Source organism: Oncorhynchus mykiss, chromosome 26, assembly GCF_013265735.2.
Source record: "Oncorhynchus mykiss isolate Arlee chromosome 26, USDA_OmykA_1.1, whole genome shotgun sequence".
NCBI classification, from domain to species: domain Eukaryota; kingdom Metazoa; phylum Chordata; class Actinopteri; order Salmoniformes; family Salmonidae; genus Oncorhynchus; species Oncorhynchus mykiss.
The window spans coordinates 10583081-10608417 of NC_048590.1; the positions used below are offsets into that span (position 1 = coordinate 10583081).

The following is a 25337-nucleotide window of genomic DNA, read 5'->3' on the forward strand; positions in this document are numbered from 1 at the left end:
GAAAGCATAGTTACTTTCCCATTGTTCCTCAACTGTAGTGTATGATATACAATTTTCTTTCTCCGAGTCTCTACTTTTATCCAATGCAAAAAACACAATTTCAAATGTTGCTACATAAGACCGAATCGAGCCGGTCACATTTGTTGGGGGACTCGTCACATACGCTGATGCTACTGTTTTATCTATCCTGTTGCCTAGTCACTTTATTCCTAGTTATATGTACATATCTACCTCATTTACCCCTGCACTTCGACTCGGTACTGGTACCCCGTGTATATATCCTCATTGTGTATTTAATATTACTTTCATTATGCGTTATACCTTTTCTATTATATCTCTATTTTCTTCCTCTCTGCATTGTTGGGAAGGGCCGTAACTATGCATTTCACTATTCATTTACACTTGTTTACGAAGCATGTGACAAATAACATTTGATGTGTTGACGTCATTTCACAGGATTTGTTTTTGGACACAAGCCAATTATCGGATGTAGCCAAATATATTATTCATCAATTGTTTTAAGCATTAAATGACCTGGTATGATGGTGCATTGATAAGTTATACAGTTTAAAGACGTTATTTTTGTGTTTACCCAGTCTAACTTTAAGCAGAATAAGTAGTAATTAATGTCTTGTACTGTATGTCCATTTTTAAATATGTTATCATATCATCAGCTTCATCGACTGAGTAATGCCTCACACACTAGCGATGCTTTCCATGCAGAGTTAACGGATGAGTATGCACTGTGTTTTGAGTGTTGGTAGTGCATTGTTTAATGCAACCTCATGCAACTGATGCGCCAACCCCTCGCACCTTCACCATTGAAATAAATTGACAGAGGCAATTCAGTGTATGTTGCGTTGCTCAGTGTGAAAGAGCCTTGAGACCATATATTTGTAGGAAAGTAGCCATAATGAGCCATGATTTTCCATACCAGGTACCTTTGCCATGCCCTGTGTGTGGAGTAATATTAAAAGTCATCCTTGAGTAGGTAAACACTAGCTCCGGTTCATTTAACTCCTTGATTGAAAGAGGGGAAATTATGATCCTGTGTTTTGTTTTTTTGAGGTTAGCGTGCTTTGCCGGCACAGTATTTGACACATTTTGGCAGTAGATGGTGCTATTTTGATGTTTTACTGTCAAAATCAGGGTTTGATTTAGATGTGAAGAACATTTTTTAAATAAACACTTTATAAATATGTTTATTCAAAATGAAATGTATACAGTTTTGCTGTGATTTCATGTACAAAACAATCATAAAAATTGCAATAATTTAATAATAAAAACAAAAGATGGAGTACATTTTACACAAAGTATCAGTGACAGGAGTAAAACTTAAAACATAGTCCAACCAACATAACTTGTTCTTTGTTGATAATGTTGAAACATTTAAAACGGTTTAATTTAATCAGAATCTAGAAAAGTACCATAGCTGCATTAAAACAATGCTGCACTCAAGTGGTCTGGTGAAACCATTTGTGACTGGTGTAGCCTCAGATCGAGTACAGAGTTAAATTCTAACAGACAGTTGGACAATTTTCTGGAACACACTAACCATTTTCCAGTAGTTCACATACCTGTTCTGTAGAAAGATGTGAACATAATGTACCATTTTACTGTAGATGGTGAAAGTGTGATGATTTAGGACATTTACATCTGGTGTCGGTGCACACAAAATGTACACACTCTAAAAATAAACACTAAGATAATGTAAGCAACACTAAAGATTATGCTAACACAGCCGTGGAGCATTAAGCGCTTATGCTCACCATTGAACACCATTGTAATACAATTGGGGCCATATTAGCAACTAGTTTTTTTTCCTGATGAAGAAAGTACAGATATGCAATAACAAGGTCACCTGGTATCCATATCGGATCCATGCTGTATTCTGCACATTGGAAACAACATTCAAGAGTCAGAATGTAGAGGAGTGTGGATTCAATATGGATAGCAGGCAAATAACAAGATGAAAGGTATCTGTCCACTAACAAGACATGTCAGACTCAACTGAATCTTCTGGGAAGGGGAAAAAACACTAGTTGTGAGCAAATGGTATGGGCATCCATAATATTGCACAACACTTATATAATTTGCAGAGTAAGGTTTTTGTGCGGGGGGAGGGGGGAGCAATCGCTGTGGATGAACACAGAGGAAAACAAACAGTGAACACTGACATTGCTGCCTCCTTGTCTCATGACTAACCTTATGCTAAGGGAGCATTACGCTGTCACGTGTTAACCTTGACCGCCCACATGAGTTACATTTCAGGCATTCACACCAGCACGAGCCCCCAAGAGTAAATACAGGCAGCAAGGCCATGTCCTGGACAATGCAGAGCGGGTGGCTACTGATGGGCACTTTCCCAATGTTTACATGGCAAATAAGAAAGGTCTCTCAAAAGGGAGACAGTAAATAAAAAGGAGGAGAGATTACGTGAGAAAATGAATATTGTGACTGGAGAAATTCCTTACGAAGACCGTTTCAAATGAGCCGATTCAACATTCAAAAGAGGCAAGGGACCATTAAATTTTTACAAAAGAATAACAGAGAAAAAGCCATGAGACAAAGTAAGAAAGTAAAAAAAAAAAAAACTTTACACTAGGAAACCAGACTCTAAACTCAAGGTGGTTCTGTGCCGTGTCGCAGAACTAGCGTGTAAGAACGCGTCACATGAATACAAGGAAGGGGGCACTTATGGATATCCCACCTTTTGGCTGAAATGTCTAATGGAACACTAATCCCTATTTTGCACGCAAGTCTACTCTGCATTGGTCCAAAAAAACACTTCAAGGTTTCACTTTCCAGGTTGGATCTAATTGGTTCAGGAAGCTCTCAAAATGGTATTCATGTTCAGAATTTGACCCCTAAAAAATGCAGTCAAACAAATATTTATCTCAGACATTAAAAGTAAACATGGGTTTCACTTAGTGAAACAAAGAAATGATAAGAAAACAAAGGGAGAGGGAAAATTGCACGCAAACCCACTCAACCTCGTCAAGGACAAGGGCTTGGCTAAGGTGGTCAACATTAATCTGCATTGAAATGGATTTTACACTGCACTCATCAGTTGATGAAATTGTGCAATGAGAGACATTTACGCCAGTATGCAATTAAAGTGGGCCAATCCGCAATTGAAATAGTTGCAAAGCAGTCAACCCCCCACTGTTTTGGAAAAAAGCTGAGGGAGGGGATGTAGAAACGTAACCACTCTTAAATTCATAGGCAGAGCTATGGATACAAGGACGAACCATCCATGATATAACATAGTTTGAACCATGTTTTTGAAGCTAAATTGTTTGTTTACATTTATAGTTTACAAACACTAGAGTAAAACAAGTTACTGATTGGGTGCGACAGCTGTTATAGTTATATTCTTCAAGAATCAATGAGTATGCACTGTGTACAAAACATGCTCTTTCAATGACAGACTGACAAGGTGAAACCAGGGGAAAGCCTTGATCCCTTCTTGAAGTCACCTGTTAAATCCACTTCAATCAGCGTAGATGAAGGGGAGGAGACACGTTCAAGAATGATTTTTAAGCCTCGAGACAATTGAGACACGGATTGTGTGCGCCATTCAGAGGATGAATGGGAAAGACAAAATACACTGCTCAAAAAAATGTGTCTATTTCAATTAGCTCTATATTATACACTGCTCAAAAAAATAAAGGGAACACTTAAACAACACAATGTAACTCCAAGTCAATCACACTTCTGTGAAATCAAACTGTCCACTTAGGAAGCAACACTGATTGACAATACATTTCACATGCTGTTGTGCAAATGGAATAGACAACAGGTGGAAATTATAGGCAATTAGCAAGACACCCCGAATAAAGGAGTGGTTCTGCAGGTGGTGACCAAAGACCACTTCTCCGTTCCTATGCTTCCTGGCTGATGTTTTGGTCACTTTAGAATGCTGGCGGTGCTTTCACTCTAGTGGTGAAATGAGATGGAGTCTACAACCCACACAAGTGGCTCAGGTAGTGCAGCTCATCCAGGATGGCACATCAATGCGAGCTGTGGCAAGAAGTTTTGCTGTGTCTGTCAGCGTAGTGTCCAGAGCATGGAGGCGCTACCAGGAGACAGGCCAGTACATCAGGAGACGTGGAGGAGGCCGTAGGAGGGCAACAACCCAGCAGCAGGACCACTACCGCCGCCTTTGTGCAAGGAGGAGCAGGAGGAGCACTGCCAGAGCCCTGCAAAATGACCTCCAGCAGGCCACAAATGTGCATGTGTCTGCTCAAACGGTCAGAAACAGACTCCATGAGGGTGGTATGAGGGCCCGACGTCCACAGGTGGGGGTTGTGCTTACAGCCCAACACAGTGCAGGACGTTTGGCATTTGCCAGAGAACACCAAGATTGGCAAATTTGCCACTGGCGCCCTGTGCTCTTCACAGATGAAAGCAGGTTCACACTGAGCACATGTGACAGACGTGACAGTCTGGAGACGCCGTGGAGAACGTTCTGCTGCCTGCAACATCCTCCACCGTTTGGCGGTGGGTCAGTCATGGTGTGGGGTGGCATTTCTTTGGGGGGCCGCACAGCCCTCCATGTGCTCGCCAGAGGTAGCCTGACTGCCATTAGGTACCGAGATGAGATCCTCAGACCGCATGTGAGACCATATGCTGGTGCGGTTGGCCCTGAGTTCCTGGTAATGCAAGACAATGCTAGACCTCATGTGGCTGGAGTGTGTCAGGCATTGATGCTATGGACTGGCCCGCCCGTTCCCCAGACCTGAATCCAATTGAGCACATCTGGGACATCATGTCTCGCTCCATCCACCAACGTCACGTTGCACCACAGACTGTCCAAGAGTTGGCGGATGCTTTAGTCCAGGTCTGGGAGGAGATCCCTCTGGAGACCATCCGCCACCTCATCAGGAGCATGCCCAGGCGTTGTAGGGATGTTTTAAGGACATTACATCAAAGTTGGATCAGCCTGTAGTGTGGTTTTCCACTTTAATTTTGAGTGTGACTCCAAATCCAGACCTCCATGGGTTGATAAATTTGATTTCCATTGATCATTTTTGTGTGATTTTGTTGTCAGCACATTCAATTATGTAAAGAAAAAAGTATTTAATAAAAATATTTCATTCATTCAGATCTAGGATGTGTTATTTTAGTGTTCCCTTTATTTTTTGAGCAGTGTATTTAAGTGCCTTTGAACTGTGTATGGTAGTAGGTGCCAAGCGCACCGGTTTGAGTGTTTCAAGAACTGCAACGCTGCTGGGCTTCAACAGTTTCCTATGTGTATCAAGCATGGTCCACCATCCAAAGGATATCCAGCCAACTTGACAACTGTGGCAAGCATTGGAGTCGACATGGGCCAGCATCCCTGTGGAACGCTTTCGACACCTTGTAGTGCCCTGACGAATTGAGGCTGTTCTGAGAGCGAAAAGGGGTGCAACTCAAAATTAGGAAGGTGTTCCTAATGTTCTGTACACTCAGTGTATATCAATAATGTATAAGTCCAAAAATGTATGTAGCAACTGTGGATTGCCCCTTTAACAAAAGGGCTGCATTTTCCTTCATTGTATAAATATCACAAAAAAACACCAATATGGTGAATATAAATCAAAGAAGTAAGGAGCAATCCTCTGAAAAATGTATTCACCCTTGCTATTTCATATTAACATCTCAAATTGATTGAAAAACTCAATCTTGTTTCAAACAAATGTTAGACGACCATATCTTCTGAAAACAGTAGTGAATTAATGTAGGACAACTTTATCTATAAGTCCATAAGGTGTCACTCCATTTAGTCTATAACCAGAAGGAGTTAATAAGTTCATAAACTCATTGTTTAATATAGACACATTATTTGATCGTTTGAGGGAAGACTGTTCGTCTTTTTCAATCACTCTGGTGCAATTTTCAAAAGCATCTTTTACACTTTCACAATTCTTAGCACAAAAATCTAAACATTTAATCAAAATGGCTGTTTCAAAACTAAGTGTATTTACAAACAAATTCACAGTCACTTGTCCACTCCAAGTATCTGCTTTTCATGACTTTTTATATGATTATCTTGTAATTTCTTAATTCAACTATAACCGAATTAACATGCTCAAAACTGAAGACTCCTGAAACAAAAGTGTATAGTGCCTAGTTACTACATTGTCCATTGTCATCCTTCATCAGCGAGTATTCTTCAATACGATCTATTATTCCTTCGATTCAGCACTTCAAAAAGATCAGTTTTGAAAATTGTATAATGTATTTTCTGCTATCGGATTAAACGTTAGTTAAAATGACTAAATGGTGAGCCTGTTATCTGATGTATTGGTGACTAAGCAAAATGTTCTCATGGTATTTGAGAAAAAAATTGCATGAAAGACTTTTGAACATAAGACACGGGCAAAATACCACTTACATCTGAAAAAATGCACCAGAGTGATAGACATAAAACCTGTAATGTTCATTTCACAGTCTTTGATATTAACAGAATATTAAAATATTTCTCCTTCATTAGATCAAGTTCAACGAGAATGTGGCTATGCCTTAAATTGTAAAAAAATGTTTTTGTCATAGCGATGACAAATGAGGGATTATTTTAAGTTTAGTTCAGTCAAGACCAGTTCAGTTCCTCAGGACTCTGTGTTGTCCTCCTTTGAATATTCCTCCACAAGCTTCTCATAAGAGTGGTCATGTTCTGATCCATCACTGGTGAACACGGACTCTTCTGATTCAGAGCCCTGCTCCTCTTTGGAGTCAGTCTCCGACTCTACATTTTCGTCGCACGTGGTGATTGACAGCTTGGCTTTAGCATCATCGTCCTCATCCTCCAGGTTGTTGTTGAGGACGTTCTCCTCGTCAATAAAAGTGATGTTCGCATTCTGGAAGATCAGGGACTGGTACTCTTTGGAGTCCCACAGCCGTCGACCACCCATACCGCAACCACCACCGCCCAGGCTGCCACCTCCGCTCTCCTGGCCCACCTCTTTGTCAAGTTGGTTCTCGTACATCCTCTCCTGGTCCCCGTCCAAATCACCCTCACCATGGTCCTCTGTGAGCAGCATCCCGTTCTCCGAGCCCAGGAGGTAGTTCTTGGACTTTGAGAAGGCCACTGTGACGCGGTCACTGAAGCTGTAGCGCCGCTTCTGCCGTGGTGAGCGGTCCAGGCTGAGAATAGTGTTGCCGTTGCAGGTAACCGTGTCGATGCAGCTCTGGGAGCGGTTCGCCTCCTTGGCCTTGTTACTGGCATCACTACCATCACAGTGGTCCCCGCCACCATCTTTCTTGACACCAATCTGTTTGATGAGGTCGTTGTAGCCTTCTTGCTTCTTGGACAAGAAGCTGAAGATGTTGACGTCGTTGGCGGTGGGCGGCAGATAGAGGGGCTTGTGGCTCTCCTTGTAGTTCCTCAGCTCGTTAAGGGAGAGCTTGCGCCGCTTGCGTCGTTTCTTCAGAGCCTTGTGGGCCTCCACAACCATGCGCACCTTCCAGTTGAAAAACAGGGAGAGCCAGGCCAGACCCAGGTAAATCCACACCTCCACAAAGTAACGGTACAGAGTGGGGTAGTCTGCATTTGGATCCACGCCTGAAAAAATAAAAGCAGGAAGGGAAAGTTTGAGTATGTACAAATGTCAATGTCCAATTTTTCGAAAGAGGTACACTGCCGTTCAAAAGTTTGTGGTCACTTAGAAAGGTGCTATTTTTTTGTCTATTAAAATAAAATAAAATAGATCAGAAATACAGTGTAGACATTGTTAATGTTGTAAATGACTATTGTAGCTGGAAAAGGCAGAATTTTTATGGAATATCTACAGTTGAAGTCAGAAGTTTACAAACACTTAGGTTGGGAATCATTAAAACTCGTTTTTCAACCACTCCACAAATTTCTTGTTAACAAACTATAGTTTTGGCAAGTCAGTTAAGACATCTACTTTGTGCATGACACAAGTAATTTTTCCAACAATTGTTTCCAGACAGATTATTTCACTTATAATTCACTGTATCACAATTCCAGTGGGTCAGAAGTTTACATACACTAAGTTGACTGTGCCTTTAAACAGCTTGGAAAATTCCAGAAAATGATGTCATAGCTTAAGAAGCTTCTGATAGGCTAATTTACATAACTTGAGTCAATTGGAGGTGTACCTGTGGATGAATTTCAAGGCCTACCTTCAAACTCAGTGCCTCTTTGCTTGATATAATGGGAAAATCAAAATAAATCAGCCAAGACCATAGAAAGAATTGTAGACCTCCACAAGTCTGGTTCATCCTTGGGAGCAATTTCCAAATGCCTGAAGGTACCAAGTTCATCTGTACAAACAATATTACACAAGTATAAACACCATGGGACCACGCAGACGTCATACAGCTCAGAAAGGAAACACGTTCTGTCTCCCCGAGATGAATGCACTTTGGCGCAAAAAAAGTGCAAATCAATCACCTCACAACAGCAAAGGACCTTGTGAAGATGCTGGAGGAAACAGGTACAAAAGTACGTATATCCACAGTAAAACGAGTCCTATGTCGACATAACCTGAAAGGCTGCTCAGCAAGGAAGAAGCCACTACTCCAAAACCGGCATAAAAAAGCCAGACTATGGTTTGCAACTGCACATAGGGACAAACATGGTACTTTTTGGAGAAATGTCCTCTGATCTGATGAAATAAAAATAGAACTGTTTGGCCATAATGACCATCGTTATGTTATCTCAAGACTTCCTGAAGTTAAAGCCTGGTTGCAAATAGGTCTTCTAAATGGACAATGACCCCAAGCATACTTCCAAAGTTGTGGCAAAATTGCTTAAGGACAACAAAGTCAAGGTATTGCAGTGGTCATCACAAAGCCCTGACCTCAATCCTATAGAAAATTTGTGGGCAGAACTGAAAAAGTGTGTGTGAGCAAGGCCTACAAATCTGACTCAGTTACACCAGCTCTGTCATGAGGAATGGGCCAAAATTCACCCAACGTATTGTGGGAAGCTTGTGGAAGGATGCCCGAAATGTTTGACCCAAGATAAACAATATAAAGGCAATGCTACCAAATACTAATTGAGTGTATATAAACTTCTGACCCACTGGGAATGTGATGAAAGAAATAAAAGCTGGTATAAATAACTCTGCTATTATTCTGACATTTCACATTCTTAAAATAAAGTGGTGATCCTAACTGACCTAAGACAGGGACATTTTACTAGGATTAAATGTCAGGAATTGTGAAAACCTGAGTTTAAATGTATTTGGCTAAGGTGTATGTAAACTTTCGACTTCAACTGTACATAGGCGTACAGAGGCCCATTATCAGCAACCCGCACTCCTGTGTTCCAATGGCACGTTGTGTTAGCTAATCCAAGTTTATAATTTTAAAAGGCTAATTGATCATCAGAAAACCCTTTTTTAATTATGTTTTCATAGCTGAAAACTGTTGTGCTGATTAAAGAAGCAATACAACTGGCCTTATTTAGACTAGTGGAGTATCTGGAGCATCAGCATTTGTGGGTGGTCAAAATGGCCAGAAACAAAGACCTTTCTTCTGAAACTCGTCAGTCTATTCTTGTTCTGAGAAATGAAGGCTAGTCCATGTGAGAAATTGCCAAGAAACGGACAATCTCGTGCAACGCTTTGTACTACTCCCTTCACAGAACATGGCAAACAGACTCTAACCAGAATAGAAAGAGGAGTGGGGGGCCCTGGTGCACAACTGAGCAAGACGACAAGTACATCAGAGTTTCTAGTTTGAGAAACAGACACCTCACAAGTCCTCAACTGGCAGCTTCATTAAATAGTACCTGCAAAACACCAGTCTCAACGTCTACAGTGAAGAGGTGACTCTGGGATGCCGGCCTTCTAGGCAGAGTTCCTCTGTCCAGTGTCTGTGTTGTTTTGCCCATCTTAATCTTTTATTGGCCAGTCTGAGATATGGCTTTTTCCTTGCAACTCTGCAACTCGTTTGGTAAAAAAAAAATTGCCGAGCAGTCGCAAATATATATTTTTTATGGCACGTAACACCAGTCTGATTTGCATCCGTCTCAGTGGACTAATCCATTGAGGAGGTCCAATAAGAAGTGAAATTAGCTAAGATCTATAAGGCACATCTCTCTCAGGAATGCGCACTCTCCCACCATTTCATGCACATTCATTGTTTCATAAATTGTGTGAATCGTTTTCCCTTTACATGTTTGTCAATCAATTCCCCATTACATACTGTATATCAGCAGTAGCAGCTTACATTGACCGTTAATTCCCATAATAAACTACAATGTTTGTTTGGTTACCGTAAATTCTGTTAATGCATTCCATACATTAATATTAGTCAATTACCGTTCTCATATTATCGGGACACTTTTGTAGGCCTATAAATTGTCTTAACTTGAGCTTCGAAGTAATTTTCTCTTCACTTCAAAACAGGAAGTAAATGAAGTATGTTTTTAGAATCCATTGCGAATGACAATAGCTTTTCAATGTATTAGAAAAATATTTCCAGCTCTCTCCCTTTCGATAACCACTCAGCATGAAAGGGAAAAATGTAATGCTCTGATCGTGTGGAAACTTCACAAAACACCTGATTACTTTTAATCCCTTGCAGAAATAGCCTACAGTTTTGTCTGTCCGGAGCTCACTGGCGCAAGAAACTCTGAGAGCCCAGAATATTTTATACAATGTTGCAAATCAGGCGGACACAGTTGATACAATGTTTAAAGTTTGTTACAGACAGGCAATGTGTAGCCAATGGGATTTTACAGGATTTTTATTTTTAATCATGATATTTTCTACCTGCAGACCGCAATGTTTTTATTTCTTGGCTTTATGTAGGCAATTTTTTACATAGTTGACAATGGCAACAGAAGTTACTTTTATATTTGTATCATTTTAATTTAGATAGCATTTAAATTAACCACATTACTTTTTGAGATCAAAATTAAATGAAACTGTTCCACGAAAATGTGCATATAAAAATCAGAACCGGCCCTCTCCTGTTTCAGCAAGACAATGTTCCTGTGTTCCTGTACATACAGAAATAGGTGTCGAGATCGGTGTCGATGAATTGACTGGCCTGCACAAAGCCCTGACCTCAACCCCATCGAACACCTTTGGGATGAATTGGAATGACGACCGTGACCTAATCACCCAACATCAGTGCCCGACCTCACTAATGCTTGTGGCTGAATGGAAGCAAGTCCCCGCAGCAATGTTCCAACATCTAGTGGAAAGCCTTCTCAGAAGAGTGGAGGCTGTTATAGCAGCAAAGGAGATAGCAACACTAGATTAATGGCCATGATTTTGGAATGAGATGTTTGATGTGCAGGTGTATATTTGGTTTTATTGAAACACATAGGATGTGTCTATATATGGAAAAAAAACACGTTTAAAAATGTAGACCAATTGATTGGTCGAAAGAAAATACATTCTTTTGGCGGGGACAGTCCAAATGCGAGTAGACGGCTCACTTTCCATGAAATCGTCCTCTATGTGGAAACAGCAAGAATTTTTTGAAATGGTCTGTCTGAGATACAAGTTTGGGTTGGGGTTTAAGCGTTTTCTCTCCAATTTATGCTTTGGCCACAAATACGAGTATAGGACGAGTCAACAACATTATTTTTTGTATGCATTAACAGAATATAAACTTTTAAAAGTGAGATTATCACTTCAAAGTTTTATTAAGCACATTTCTGAGGATGTGGGAACATTGTTGCATGAGAACTACTTTACCATATTGGGTAAAAATGTATGTTGAAAATAAGAAGTACCTTACAAAATACAAGTTGGCAAAAAAATATCACTTGCAAAGTGTAAGGACAAATACCCATAAACATGCAAAAAGCTTGATAATGCAAGGGGAGGATGAGCTTACCTGCTACAAGGTCACCAAAGCCAATCGTGGTCAAGGTGACAAAGGAAAAGTACAAGCCCTCCACATAGGTCCAACCCTCTTGAGACATAAATACAAATGGGGGGATGACCAGATGGACCAGTACACCCCAAAGGACAAAGATGGCTGTGCAAGTGAACTGGGCCTTTCGCTGAAAAACAAAAAATAATGCAAAAACCGATGAAGTGAGTCAAATGCAGTGGAATGCAAAGAAACACATTCACTTATTTCCCTCTGATCATTTTAACTTAGACAAAGACAAATTAGCCATGTTAGATGGAAAAATATTTACAAGACAAAAAGTATCTTTCTTACCAGTGAAACCCCTCTCTTGGTAAGGTACTGACCCAGGTGCTTGGCCCTGCCTCCAAAGAACTTCCCCAGCTCACTGATCCAGGTAAGACAGAGTGGCACCCCGAAGAGCCCATAGAAGATGCAGAACACCCGTCCTGCTGACGTTTTGGGGGCAATGTTGCCATAACCTGTCAGAGCAAGAAAGGATAGGAAGGGGTTAATAGTAGTATTCAAATCAATAGCATTCAAACCTTAACACTTCTTTGTTTTGACCAATTCAGATAACAAATTCTACCAAAAGAACGCACATTTCATAACCACAGTTTATAAAATATTTTTCAGTGATGAGAAATGATAGAGACTTGGCAAGGCTGAATAAACATGTAAAATCATTTTTAAAAAAACTGTTGGCATTCAGAGTACCAAAATAAGATAAATTACTCTGCTGACAAACTAGACCAGTTCTTTAATCTGGCTTTTCTTTACCCGATCCCATTTGATCTGCCCCGTACATTTAGATTATACAGACATGGACTAAAAGGGCAAGCAGTCCACCCTAAATGAGAGTTTATCCCATGAGAGTAAAGTTAAGCAGATCATTACAGAAAGATTTTGATCCACATATCCTTGCACAATAAATGATTATGGAATATATTCCTGTCTTGTTGCATCAGTTATGATATTCCCTTTTCTCCTGACTATAAACCACAATTACATAAGCTCCATGTGACACTCTCAGGACAGTTTGCCTACCTATAGTTGTGATGACAGTAGCAGCAAAGATGACAGCATTGGGCCAGTTCCAGTTGTTGAAAGTCTTGCTGCCAGTGATGGTGACACCTTGTCCGGCAGCATCCGACACCACCTGGGCACAATAACAGCAGTGTGGCAGTTAGTGAATTGAAGGCAAAACTGCATGCCGAATTCAGCCGCCTTCCACAAGGCGGGGACAGCTATGAAGCGTCACGGATGTTTCTTTATATATTTGCCTCTTTGCTTGACATCATGTGGAGGTCTATAATTTTATTTCTGAAGTCTTGGCTGATTTCTTTTGATTTTCCCAAGTCCTTGGGAGCAATTTCCAGATACCTGAAGGTACCACATTCATCTGTATAAACAATAGTACGCAAGTATAAACACCATGGGACCACGCAGCCGTCATACAGCTCAGGAAGGAGACATGTTCTGTCTCCTAGAGATGAACGCACTGTTGTGCGAAAAGTGCAAATCAATCCCAGAAAAACAGCAACGGACCTTGTGAAGATGCTGGAGGACACAGGTACAAAAGTATCTATATACATTGTAAAAAGAGTCCTATATCGACACAACCTGAAAGGCTGCTCAGCAAGGAAGAAGCCACTGCTCCAAAACTGCCATAAAAAAGCCAGACTACGGTTTCCAACTGCACATGGGGACAAAGATCATACTTTTTGGAGAAATGTTCTCTGGTCTAATGAAACAAAAATAGAATTGTTTGGCCATAATGACCATCGTTATGTTTGGAGGAAAAAGAGGGAGGCTTGCAAGACGAAGAACACCATGTGGGGGTGCTTTGCTGCAGGAGGGACTGGTGCACTTCACAAAATAGATGGCTTCATGACGAAGGAAAAGTATATGGATATATTGAAGCAACATCTCAAGACATAAGTCAAGTTAAAGCTTGGTCGCAAATGGGTCTTCCAAGTGGACAATGGCCGCAAGCATACTTGCCAAAGTTGTGGCAAAATGGCTTAAGGACAACAAAGTCAAGGTATTGGAGTGGCCATCACAATGCCCTGACCTCAATCCTATATAAAATGTTATGCAGAACCGAAAAGGCGTGTGCGAGCAAGGAGGCCTACAAACCTGACTCAGTTACACCAGCTCTGTCAGGAGGAATGGGCCAAAATTCACCCAACTTATTGTGGGAAGCTTGTGAAAGGCTACCCGAAATGTTTGACCCACGTTAAACAATTTAAAGGCAATGCTACCAAATACTAATTGAGTGTATGTAAACTTCTGACCCACTGGGAATGTGATGAAAGAAATAAAAGCTGAAATAAATCACTCTCTACTATTATTCTGACATTTCACTTTCTTAAAATAAAGTGGTGATCCTAACTGACCTAAAACAGGGAGAATTTACTCAGATTAAATGTAGGGAATTGTGAAAAACTGAGTTTAAATGTATTTGTCTAAGGTGTATGTAAACTTCCGACTTCAACTGTATATACACACACACACAAAAAATATATATAAATGCAACATGTAAAGTGTTGATCCCATGTTTCATGAGCTGAAATAAAAGATCCTAGAAATGCTCCATATTAAGCACAAATTTGCTTACAACCCCATTATTGAGCATTTCTCCTTTGCCAAGATAATCCGTCTACCTAACAGGTGTGACATATCAAGAAGCTGATTAAACAGAATGATCATTACACAGGTGCACCTTGTGCTGGGGACAATAAAAGGCCGCTCTAAAATGTGTAGTTGTGTCACACAATACAATGCCACAGATGTCTCATGTTTTGAGAAAGCATACAATTGGAATGCTGACTGCAGGAATGTCCACCAAAGCTGTTGCCAGATAAATGAACGTTAATTTCTCTACCATATGCCACCTCCAACATAATTTTTTTCGAATTTGGCAGTATGTCCAACTGGCCTCACAACCGCAGACCACATGTAACCACGCCAGCCCAGGACCTCCACATCCGGCTTCTTCACCTGCAAGACCAGCCACCCGGGCAGCTGATGAAACTGAAGAGTATTTCTGTCTGTAATATAGCCCTTTTGTGGGGATAAATTCATTTTATTGGCTGGGCCTTGCTCCCCAGTGGGTGGGCCTATGCCCTCCCAGTCCCACCCATGGCTGTGTCCCTGCCCATTCATGTGAAATTCCTAAATCAGGGCCTAATTTATTTATTGAAATTGACCAATTTCCCTATATGAACTGTACCTCAGTAAAATTGTTGAAATTGTTTATATTTTTGTTCAGTATACATGGTCCAGCATGTTGTTTCCTCTCATGGAGCAGGGTACATGTTGGTGATATTTTGGAAAAATGTTGTAAAAACTTGCTTGTTTAAAATCTCCCACCACAATAAAAGACTGCTCCGGTGAGAAGACTCTTGCTGGCTAATGTTCTTGCACAGTTCGTTGAGTGCTTGCTTGATGTTTGCTTGAGGTGGTATTGTACACAGCTGTGATAACTCACGTGAATTCACTCTGCATTTAGAAGGGTTGGTATTTTAGCATCAGAAACTCCAGGTCGGGTGTACAGGAGCTCATGGACGTTTTAAACATTGGTACACCAGGAATTGTTGATGAAAAAGCCACCCCCCCGCTACTCTTACAAGAAGCCGCCATTCGATCCCATAAGGAAAATGGAAAAGCCATTTGGTTGAATAGCAGAGCCATGTCCTGTAAAAACAACGACACAGCATTACCTGATTATCCCGCTGCAATTGAAGCCTTGCTCTGAGTTCAAAGTTTATTTTCCAGTGATTGGACATTAGCCATCAGGATACTAGGAAGAGGAGGCTGTAGCCAGTCTTTCAGCATAGCTTGGAGTCACCCTTTCCTTCGTCTCAGGCATTGCCTTCAGTTATCTAGATCAGCAGCAACAAGTAAGCCTGCTGTGTGGGGAACAAAGGAGCTTATGTAGTATTCCAGTTCTGGGAGGCTGAGAGTGTGTAGCTTCCGATTCATGACACAGAAGTATTTGTCATCGTAGGAAATTGGACAAACATTCTGAGCAAACAAAGTAATAATTAATGCAAAAATAGCCGTAAAAAAGGTTGAGTAGGAACAGGCAAGACGGGGTACCCTCCTCAGCACCACCATCTTATAACTTTAATTACAGAATCCATCAAGCTATGTGTGTGCTTGAGCAGCCACAAGGAAAAGCCAAAGAAGCCCATTCCCCCAGGCATGAGCGTACACCCTTCGGCAATAACTTCTAAACTGGGATGGGGCAATGCATTCCCACACACCAAAGCTCTTTAGATTCATCCAAATGTGCTCGAGGGCAAAATGTGCTTGAGCTCAAAAGTGCTGGCAGCACAGCAGATGAGGGCTCTCTTTAATAACGGGCCTGCGACAGTTCAGCTCTGTAATTAGTCAAGCACTAGAGGAGCGAATTCCTTTGCCTGCTGAATCAACAGTCATTCTTTGTCTTCATCAGGCCCCATGACAAGGGAATTGATGGACTTGTTAAAGAAGAGACACAGAGGACCGATGCTCGGCCGAAAGCAGTAGGTGGCCATCCTATCGCCACAGTGTGTTATAGGGACCACTTGCATGTAGAATCGGAAATGCTTCGTTTTCACACCCTTGTGCCAAATCAGAGTGCTAGAGAGCTTTCCCCCAATGAAAACAAGTGTTTGGCTGTTATCTGGGCAGACAACCCAGTTAAAGGCACTGAGTAGCAGTTGGAAAAGGGGTCTTACAAAAATACTTAATGTACTATAAATACATCAAAACACAATCAAGTCAAGTAGCTTATTTGCAGGTAGTTGAAGTAAAGAACACTGCCAACTAATATCAACACATATTTTGTTTTGGAGAAATGATTTGCCTTCTGTAAGATTATAAACCTATTGCCTTGTTATTTCGTTTAAAACCACCCCACATATCTTTAAGATATTTTCTAATTTCTCTCCCTCATGGGGGTGGATGATGAAAGTTTGCAGAAGTAACAAGTTAGACCTATCATTTAGACAGTATTTTAACTGATATACATTATGTTTATGACTTATTAGATGATACAACTTACCAAATCGGTAACAAAATGTCCCCAAAAATTGAACGGAATCACAGCAATTAAATTGACTACAATGGGAAATCATAGTGGTCACCTGCTACTGTCCTCCCTTCTTCGCATACTGTTCAGCTCATAACTATTATCTTTCTCTTTGTCATCTGGTGGTCAAAGCAAGAGTGTGAAAACAGTCTGGACAGGCCCTTGCTCGCTCTCCCTTTTCCCTCTTCTCTCTCCAGTTAATATCATCTCTGCCATAAAGCCTCTATCATTCAATTTACTGCAACCAGCATCCTCATCTTCTGCTCCAGAAAGTGGGAAATTCATTGTTTTGAGTATATTGCAGAAAGCAAAGCCAGCAAATCACAAATATGTAGCACAAGTAACTGCCATGGGGAATGATTACTTACATGTTACACACTTGTACCAAAAGAACAGAGAAGGTCTTCACCATACAGTGTCATGTCCCTAAGTATTTAGGGTCCTTCCAACACCGGTTTCTGACAATAAAGCACATTTTCATTTTGCAGAGGCTATCCCTGAGGCTACACTCAGATTGGGTGTCTGTGTGTGTTTACACATGACAAAGGCCTACATGTTGTTGCTTTTGTTCAGTTGTTTTTGCTGTTGCCAAAAGTCTAGGACTTTTCCCCCCATGTAAAAAAAATAATTTGGTTAAATAAACAATCATTCTGTTACTAAATTGCATCTGCACAGTTTAAGTAAATGTGGTATTGTCATTTTTGTGTGGAAATTGTTAAGAAGTAATTCTTGTGCATAGAGTTACATGGTTCGTTAAACTTTGCAGTCACTGTTTATTGTTTGGGATACATTTGAAAGTGAAACATCTGTCTCAATAGATTTCTGTTGATGTGGAATTGCCCTTCTTATTAAGTGGGGAAATGACACTCTGGCGAAAAACCGTGGTGAGCAATTAAGCAATTTTGATCATCTGCAATGTAAACTTAATCCTGCACTTCTTGAAAGGAATTTAACCCCCAACCCAAGATAAAGTTTTGAGTTGTCATTCCTGAATGTGTTTTTTGTTGTTGTTATTTTTCAGGTGTGGATTATCTTAAATGGCAGTGTCGGGTCTATCAGACTACCGACCGTGAGAAAGGAACACCTGCCGACAGCAGCTGAGAGTATTTTACACTAATGGAAACAAGTCAGATATTGTGAGTCGAGGGCTGCACATAAACAGGAACTGAAACTAGCCATTTCATTAGGAAATTCTGCTTCGCTCCAGACATTTTGCTCAGAAAAAGAAGAATTGAAAGGCCTGCTAGTGAAAAGTAACACAAAGGGTATAGATTGTGTCCGCCATCTCTTTTCCAAGAAACTGTTCCTCTCTCTGAAAGTAGTTGCTTAGGAAGGCAGAGTAAAAGATCCATAATCCTCCAAAACAAACATCAATGCATTACAGTGAACCCTTTGGAGATCAGCTTGTAATATTTACTCCAGGATGTTATTTCACCCCCCCACCATGACACAGGATAAACAGCTGCTTTTCGTGGCTGTATTATATATATGTTTGGGATGGCTATGTCTGAATATCCATATCTGTGGCCTGATGTGGTCAGTACTCTTGTGCCCTAACCCAAATAATTGCAGGGCATCTAGAAACTGATAAAAAGCATATACCGCTTGAGGAAAAGTACTTAAGTACGGAGAGTCAGAGAAAATGCTGACTCAGAGGAAAAGGCACAGAAGAATTGTGAGGGCATAACGACAGCTGTTCCCATCTCAAGCTGAAGAGCAGCCAAAAATAAGTTTATGATTTAATGGTCGATTACAGAGCAAATTGAAAAGCAGTTGCAAGGTTGTGGGAGTGAACCTAGAGAGCCTGCTCCATTTCTTCATCCTATTGTAAGACCAGGGTTTACTTTTGAAAAGCTACAGATATCCAATGGTAGGCTGGCTGACAAACACTGCCCTAAGTTGGGCTGTGTCATGATTCTCCACACTTCTAAAGTGTGCATTAGTCATGAATTTAAAAGCATTGGATTTGGTGTATAGATTGGTGTAAGTATTGGCTGTGGGGAGCCTCCATGGTTACTCAAATCCATGAGAGTGCACACTAAGGGAGAGTGAAGGATTGGGATCAAATCAAATGTTATTTGTCACATGCGCTGAATACAACAGGTGTAGACCTTACAGTGAAATGCTTACTTACAGGCCCTTTTCCAACAATGCAACTAAGAAAAAGTGTTAAGTAAAAAAATAAAAAAATTAAAATGATTTAAGATCAGCAGAAAAATAACAGTAGCGAGGCTATACACAGGATTCAGCCTTTGTTTCACTGCACTAACGTGGAAGGTCAATGGAAGGTCAACTCTAACTCAGCAAAGAGGGCAGGAGTCACCCTTCGAGGCCATAAACCCAGAGCTATGTGTGATTCACTGTGGCCAGTGGTGCTAGACCTGCTCTGTAGGAAGCTGTGAAGTAGGATAGCACATTTTACAGCCATAGGGAAGGATAGGGAATATGTATAACATTTCTGCAATACCTTTGAGTTTGCTAGCTTGAACAATGGGTCTGTCTGTAAAATGGATTTATGTAACCATAACAAATAGATGGTGACAGAAACATAATTTCACCTTGTTTTAAAATGGGTAAAAGTTCTACAACACCCCACGTTCATGCCGGAACAGTTGCAAAAGAAAATCTTAATCTTAATCTGTCAAAAAAATGACCAACACAATTACACAATTAATTACAGGGCTCATCTGTAAAACAGACCTTGTCAAAATAACCTAAACTGCTGTGTGAGGTGAAATGGTAGCCACACACACAACTTGCACACCTTATCTTTAGTTAACATGAGCAAGTTAACTTTGGCCCTGACTGACTTTTCGCAAGAGATTTCTTGTTCCTAAATATATTTTGAAAAGGTAAAGTAGAATCAAATAGATTTCAAGATGGCGTAGCAGTTCAGACGTCTTTGTCTTTTCGTGTCCTGTGTATGTATGTATGTATGTATGTATGTATGTATGTATGTATGTATGTATGTATGTATGTATGTATGTATGTATATATATATATATATATATATATATATATATATATATATATATATATATCTGCATTTATATTTTTAACCTCAGTTTCAACATACTCTCCTACAACCCGCCTCAACCAATGTGGTATAGATCTGCTATTTTATATACTTTAGAACTAGAAACCCCAACAGAAGCTAGCCAGCTAACTACCTACTAGCTAGTAGTCAGTTAGCCACTGCTAGCGGTTATCAGCTAACCTTAGCCCGGTCAACTCCTGCCAGTCTGCACAGCGTGATTCAACCCAGAGCATACCGGACTGCTTTTTCGCCACATCTCCGGTTTCCTACCGCAAGCTCTGAACCTTTTCACCTGGATCATCGCAGCTAACTAGCTGCTATCCGAGTGGCTACCCCCTGGCTAACATTTCTGTCCCGAAGCAAGCACCAGTGAGCCTGGAACTAGCCTCATGCTAGGTCCATCTCCCGGCTAGCTGAAGAGGCCCATTCAGCCACTCCTTGGGCTACAATACATATTTTGCCAATTGGCCTGGACCCCTTTTACTGCCGACACGGAGCCCAGCCGATTCCATAACGACTGGCCTACCGATATAATCCGCCCGAGGGGTTTCAACTAGAGGTCGACCGATTAATCGGAATGGACGATTAATTAGGGCCGATTTCAAGTTTTCATAACAATCGTAAATCGGTATTTTTGGGCGCTGATTTGCCGATTTTTAAAAATGTATTTTTATACCTTTATTTAACTAGGTAAGTCAGTTAAGAACACATTTTTAATTTCAATGATGGCCTAGGAACGGTGGTTTAACTGCCTCGTTCAGGGGCAGAATGACAGATTTTCACCTTGTCAGCTCGGGGGGGATCTAATCTTGCAACCTTACAGTTAACTAGTCCAACGCAATAACGACCTGCTTCTCTCTCGTTGCACTCCACAAGGACTGTTACGCAAATGCAGTAAGCCAAGGTAAGTTGCTAGCTAGCATTAAACTTGTCTTATAAAAAACAATCAATCATAATCACTAGTTAACTACACATGGTTGATGATATTACTAGATATTATCTAGTGTGTCCTGCGTTGCATATAATCTGACTGAGCATACAAGCATACAAGTATCTTAAGTATCTGACTGAGCGGTGGTAGGCAGAAGCAGGCGTGTAAACATTCATTCAAACAGCACATTCGTGCGTTTTGCCAGCAGCTCTTCGTTGTGCGTCAAGCATTGCGCTGTTTATGACTTCAAGCCTATCAACACCCGAGATGAGGCTGGTGTAACCGAAGTGAAATGGCTGGTTTGTTAGCGCGCACTAATAGCGTTTCAAATGTCACTCGCTCTGAGCCTTCTAGTAGTTGTTCCCCTTGCTCTGCATGGGTAACGCTGCTTCGATGGTGGCTGTTGTCGTTGTGTTGCTGGTTTGAGCCCAGGGAGGAGCGAGGAGAGAGACGGAAGCTATACGGTTACACTGGCAATACTAAAGTGCCTATAAGAACATCCAATAGTCAAAGGTTAACGAAATACAAATGGTATAGAGGGAAATAGTCCTATAATTCCTATAATAACTACAACCTAAAACTTCTTACCTAGGAATATTGAAGACTCATGTTAAAAGGAACCACCAGCTTTCATATGTTCTCATGTTCTGAGCAAGGAACTGAAACCTTAGCTTTCTTACATAGCACATATTGCACTTTTACTTTCTTCTCCAAAACTTTGTTTTTGCATTATTTAAACCAAATTGAACATGTTTCATTATTTACTTGAGGATGTATTTGGAATAGCGTCTTGACTGTAGACAGAGTTGTTATAGTAAGCCATCAACTGCTCTCTTTCTAGCTGCAGTAAATCATTTCAGAAGCAAGCATATTATTTACCGACAGCAGCTGAAAATTTCAATAAAACTACATCATGTTTTGAAGTTAACTTCCATTGCTTTGTCTAACAACAGTCAAGAATCTAGCAAATAAGTTGTGGGTCAGGGTGCAGTATTTAGTTATTATTAAAGCACAAACTTACTGTATGTTAGCATGTTTCTCACACTTGTTTTACCAACAAAGGCAGCAGTGCTGCCAAGGCTACTGTTGCCTAGCAATGCTTGATTTGCATGAATTAATGTCTTCATATCTCTTCAAATTCCCATGATTCCTCAATATATGTTTGAGACCGAACAGCTAGCGCTAAGATTAAGAATACTTTCCCGGTCTGAACAACCTGGAATGATGAAGAGAAGATTTCTAATGCTTACTTGCTTCATCTTCCTTTTCCAGGATCATGCTCTGTGCTCTAAATAACTTAACTGGCTATTTTTACAGTCTCTAAAGAGAATGGTGGGCTGTACCCCTCTGCTTGGATAGAGCAGATTAGGAAGAGTATCTACCAATAAAAAGTTAGAGCTGTTTGTTGGAGTTTAGAGTGACAAAAACTGTCAAGCTGATGTCTACCAACAGCTCTCTGTGTCATCATTGAGTAGCACAAATTGAGCCATTTCTATGGACACAGAGGGCAAAAATTATGACGAGGGTGAAGAGAGTGACAACAATTACAGAATACAACAACTCACTACATGTAGTGACCACAACCACAACACACAACTTCTGACCAAGACCACACAACTACTGACCACATCTAGTGACCACGACCACACAACTTCTGACCACAACCAAACAACTTCTGGTCCCTCAACTGCTGACCACAAAAACACATGTTCTGACAGCAACCACACAACTTCTGGCCAAAACCACACAACTGCTTACCACATCTGCTGACAACCACACCACTTCTGACCACAACCATACAACTACTAACAACCACCACCAAACTACTGAACACAGCCACACAAGTACTGACCATAAACACACGTCTGACCACAATTACTGACCACAATCACACAACGTCTGAAAACTGCTGACCACAACCACACAACTTCTGACCACAGCCACACAACTACTGACCACCACCAAACTACTGAACACAGCCACACAAGTACTAACAATAAACACACAACTTCTGCCCACACAACTACTGACCACAACAACACAATACTGAACACATCTACTGACCACTACCACAACCACAGAACTGCTTATCATAATCTGTGACCACAACACAACTACTGACCACAACTGGTGACGCACCAAAATGACATTTTTGGCCTATACCGATCTCCAATATTTTCCTTGACAAAAAAAAACAATACAGATAAAAAAAATTTGCAGCCTTAAGCATTCTAGCACGGTGAAATAGTTAACACACACACGGACGCAGCGGTCTAAGGCACTACATCTCAGTGCAAGAGGTGTCACTACAGTCCCTGGTTCGAATCCAGGCTGTATCCAATCAGGCCGTGATTAGGAGGAGCACAATTGGCCCGGCGTAGTCCATCAACATAAATAAGAATTTGTTCTTAATTTACTTGCCTAGTTAAATAAAGGTTACCCCCACACACACCAAAAAGTTATTTTGTTGAAATTTACTTATGTCCCCATTACCCACATAAGGGACGCAAGCTGCATTTGCATTACTAGACGGCGAATTTTAAAAACATTTTAAAAACATTTGCAGACAACGGCCTCAGGCCGTGCCCCAGGGCCAGGTCTTCCGGGAAGTCATCCAATAAAGTCCCTCGGACATTTGGTTTCCGTTTTATAAAATAATCAAGTTTTGTACATTTTTCCACTGTCCGGAATATTCCACCAGATGGCGAATGGCTTCTTATTGCAAATGTACAAAACATCTCCAATCATGACATGGCCATTTCTCCTAAACGGAAAATACTTTGAATAAGAAACTTGGTGAACATAGGATTGGCCTAATGGGATGTTAGCCAAGAAACAAGATGGTGTCGAGGCCTCAACGCTTTATGAGTTAAGGCCATTTTTCTGGGATTAAAAGTCAAAAACGAAAATAGAGTGCTAATTTGACCGCTTCACATCAAAGTACATGAACCTACGGTGTCAGGAAAAAAATAACTAGCCATTTATCTATTGTATTTTAGGAGAAATCGTACAATGTACAATTGGTGCTGGTAAAATATTTATTTTTATTTTTTTAAGTTACAGATCCAGTTGCGACGTGTTCAGACGAATCCGTTAAGGCGGGTTTCGGAGCTCTCTCTTTTGTGATTTTCTGAAATCACACACACTCATTCATCCCTCTGTAAATCAGTCAGTTCTTAACGTAAAGACTTAAAACTCAAAATCAAGTAAGAGCCTACCCCAAGGAGGATATGTGTTCACTTTCAGCTTCCTGTGTCAACCGGAATAGGGGCTGTTTCGAAGGGTTAAAAAGGTCACATCTTTGCAAAACTTAATATATGTGAATAGGCAACCCTCATGAACTGCAAAACAGTCATTTCTCCCAACAGTCCGAGAAAACACACACAAACACACGATGGAGTGACACAGAGCGGGGCTTAAAGACACACAGAGACTGCAATGGTATCACCATAATCTCTAGGCCATGCCTAGATAAAAGAGATGCCCCGCTTGACCGTAGGTCGCTCTGAGCGAAGCGACCATGAAAAAAGTAGGCCCAAAGTTAAGCCTGGCCCTAAATATCATGTGCTTTTGGGTGACAGCGGCAGCACCATTCCCGATCTGTGCAAGCCTAACATTGACCGTGTGGCATTAACCCTTAACCTCTCTGGGATATGTGAGACGGTAGCGTCCCACCTCGCCAACAGCCAGTGAAATTGCAGGGCGCCAAATTCAAAACAACAGAAATCCCACAATTAAAATTCCTCAAACATACAGGTATTTTACACCATTTTAAAGAGAAACTTGTTGTAAATCCAGCCACAGTGTCCGATTTCAAAAAGATTTTACGAAGAAAGCACACCAAACGATTATGTTAGGTGAATACCTAGTCACAGAAAAACAGCCATTTTTCCAGCTTAAGAGAGTCACAAAAAGCAGAAATAGAGATAGCATTAATCACTAACCTTTGATGATCTTCATCAGATGACACTCATAGGACTTCATCTTACACAATACATGTATGTTTTGTTCGATAAAGTTCATATTTAAATCCATAAATCTCAGTTTACATTGGCGCGTTACGTTCAGTAATGTTTTGCTTCCAAAACATCCGGTGATTTTGCAGAGAGCCACATCAATTTACAGAAATACTCATAATAAACATTGCTAAAAGATACAAGTGTTATGCATGGAGTATAGATAATCTTCTCCTTAATGCAACCGCTGTGTCAGATTTAAAAAAAAGCTTTACCGAAAAAACACACCATGCAATAATCTGAGTACAGCGCTCATACAACAAAACAAGCCATACAGATATCTGCCATGTTGTGGAGTCAACAGAAGTCAGAAATAGCATTATAAATATTCAGTTACCTTTGATGGTCTTCATCAGAATGCACTCCCAGGAATCCCAGTTCCACAATAAATGTCTGATTTGTTCGATAAAGTCCATCATTTATGTCCAAATACCTCCTTTTTGTTCG

At 40.8% G+C, this 25337-nt stretch overlaps 1 protein-coding gene across 1 annotated transcript in view; it reads right to left on the reverse strand.

The window, feature by feature from the left end:
* Nucleotides 1–5389: 5389 nt before the first annotated feature.
* The window catches only part of kcnk5a (potassium channel, subfamily K, member 5a), a 57413-nt gene continuing 37465 nt past the window's right edge, over nucleotides 5390–25337 (reverse strand). Inside the window, exons 2-5 of the mRNA XM_021585671.2 lie at nucleotides 12874–12985; nucleotides 12142–12308; nucleotides 11809–11977; nucleotides 5390–7546 (exon numbers count right to left, since the gene is read on the reverse strand). Coding sequence (XP_021441346.1) covers nucleotides 6594–7546; nucleotides 11809–11977; nucleotides 12142–12308; nucleotides 12874–12985 — 1401 coding nt within the window. The 3' untranslated portion in view covers nucleotides 5390–6593. The remainder of the gene's footprint in view (nucleotides 7547–11808; nucleotides 11978–12141; nucleotides 12309–12873; nucleotides 12986–25337) is intronic.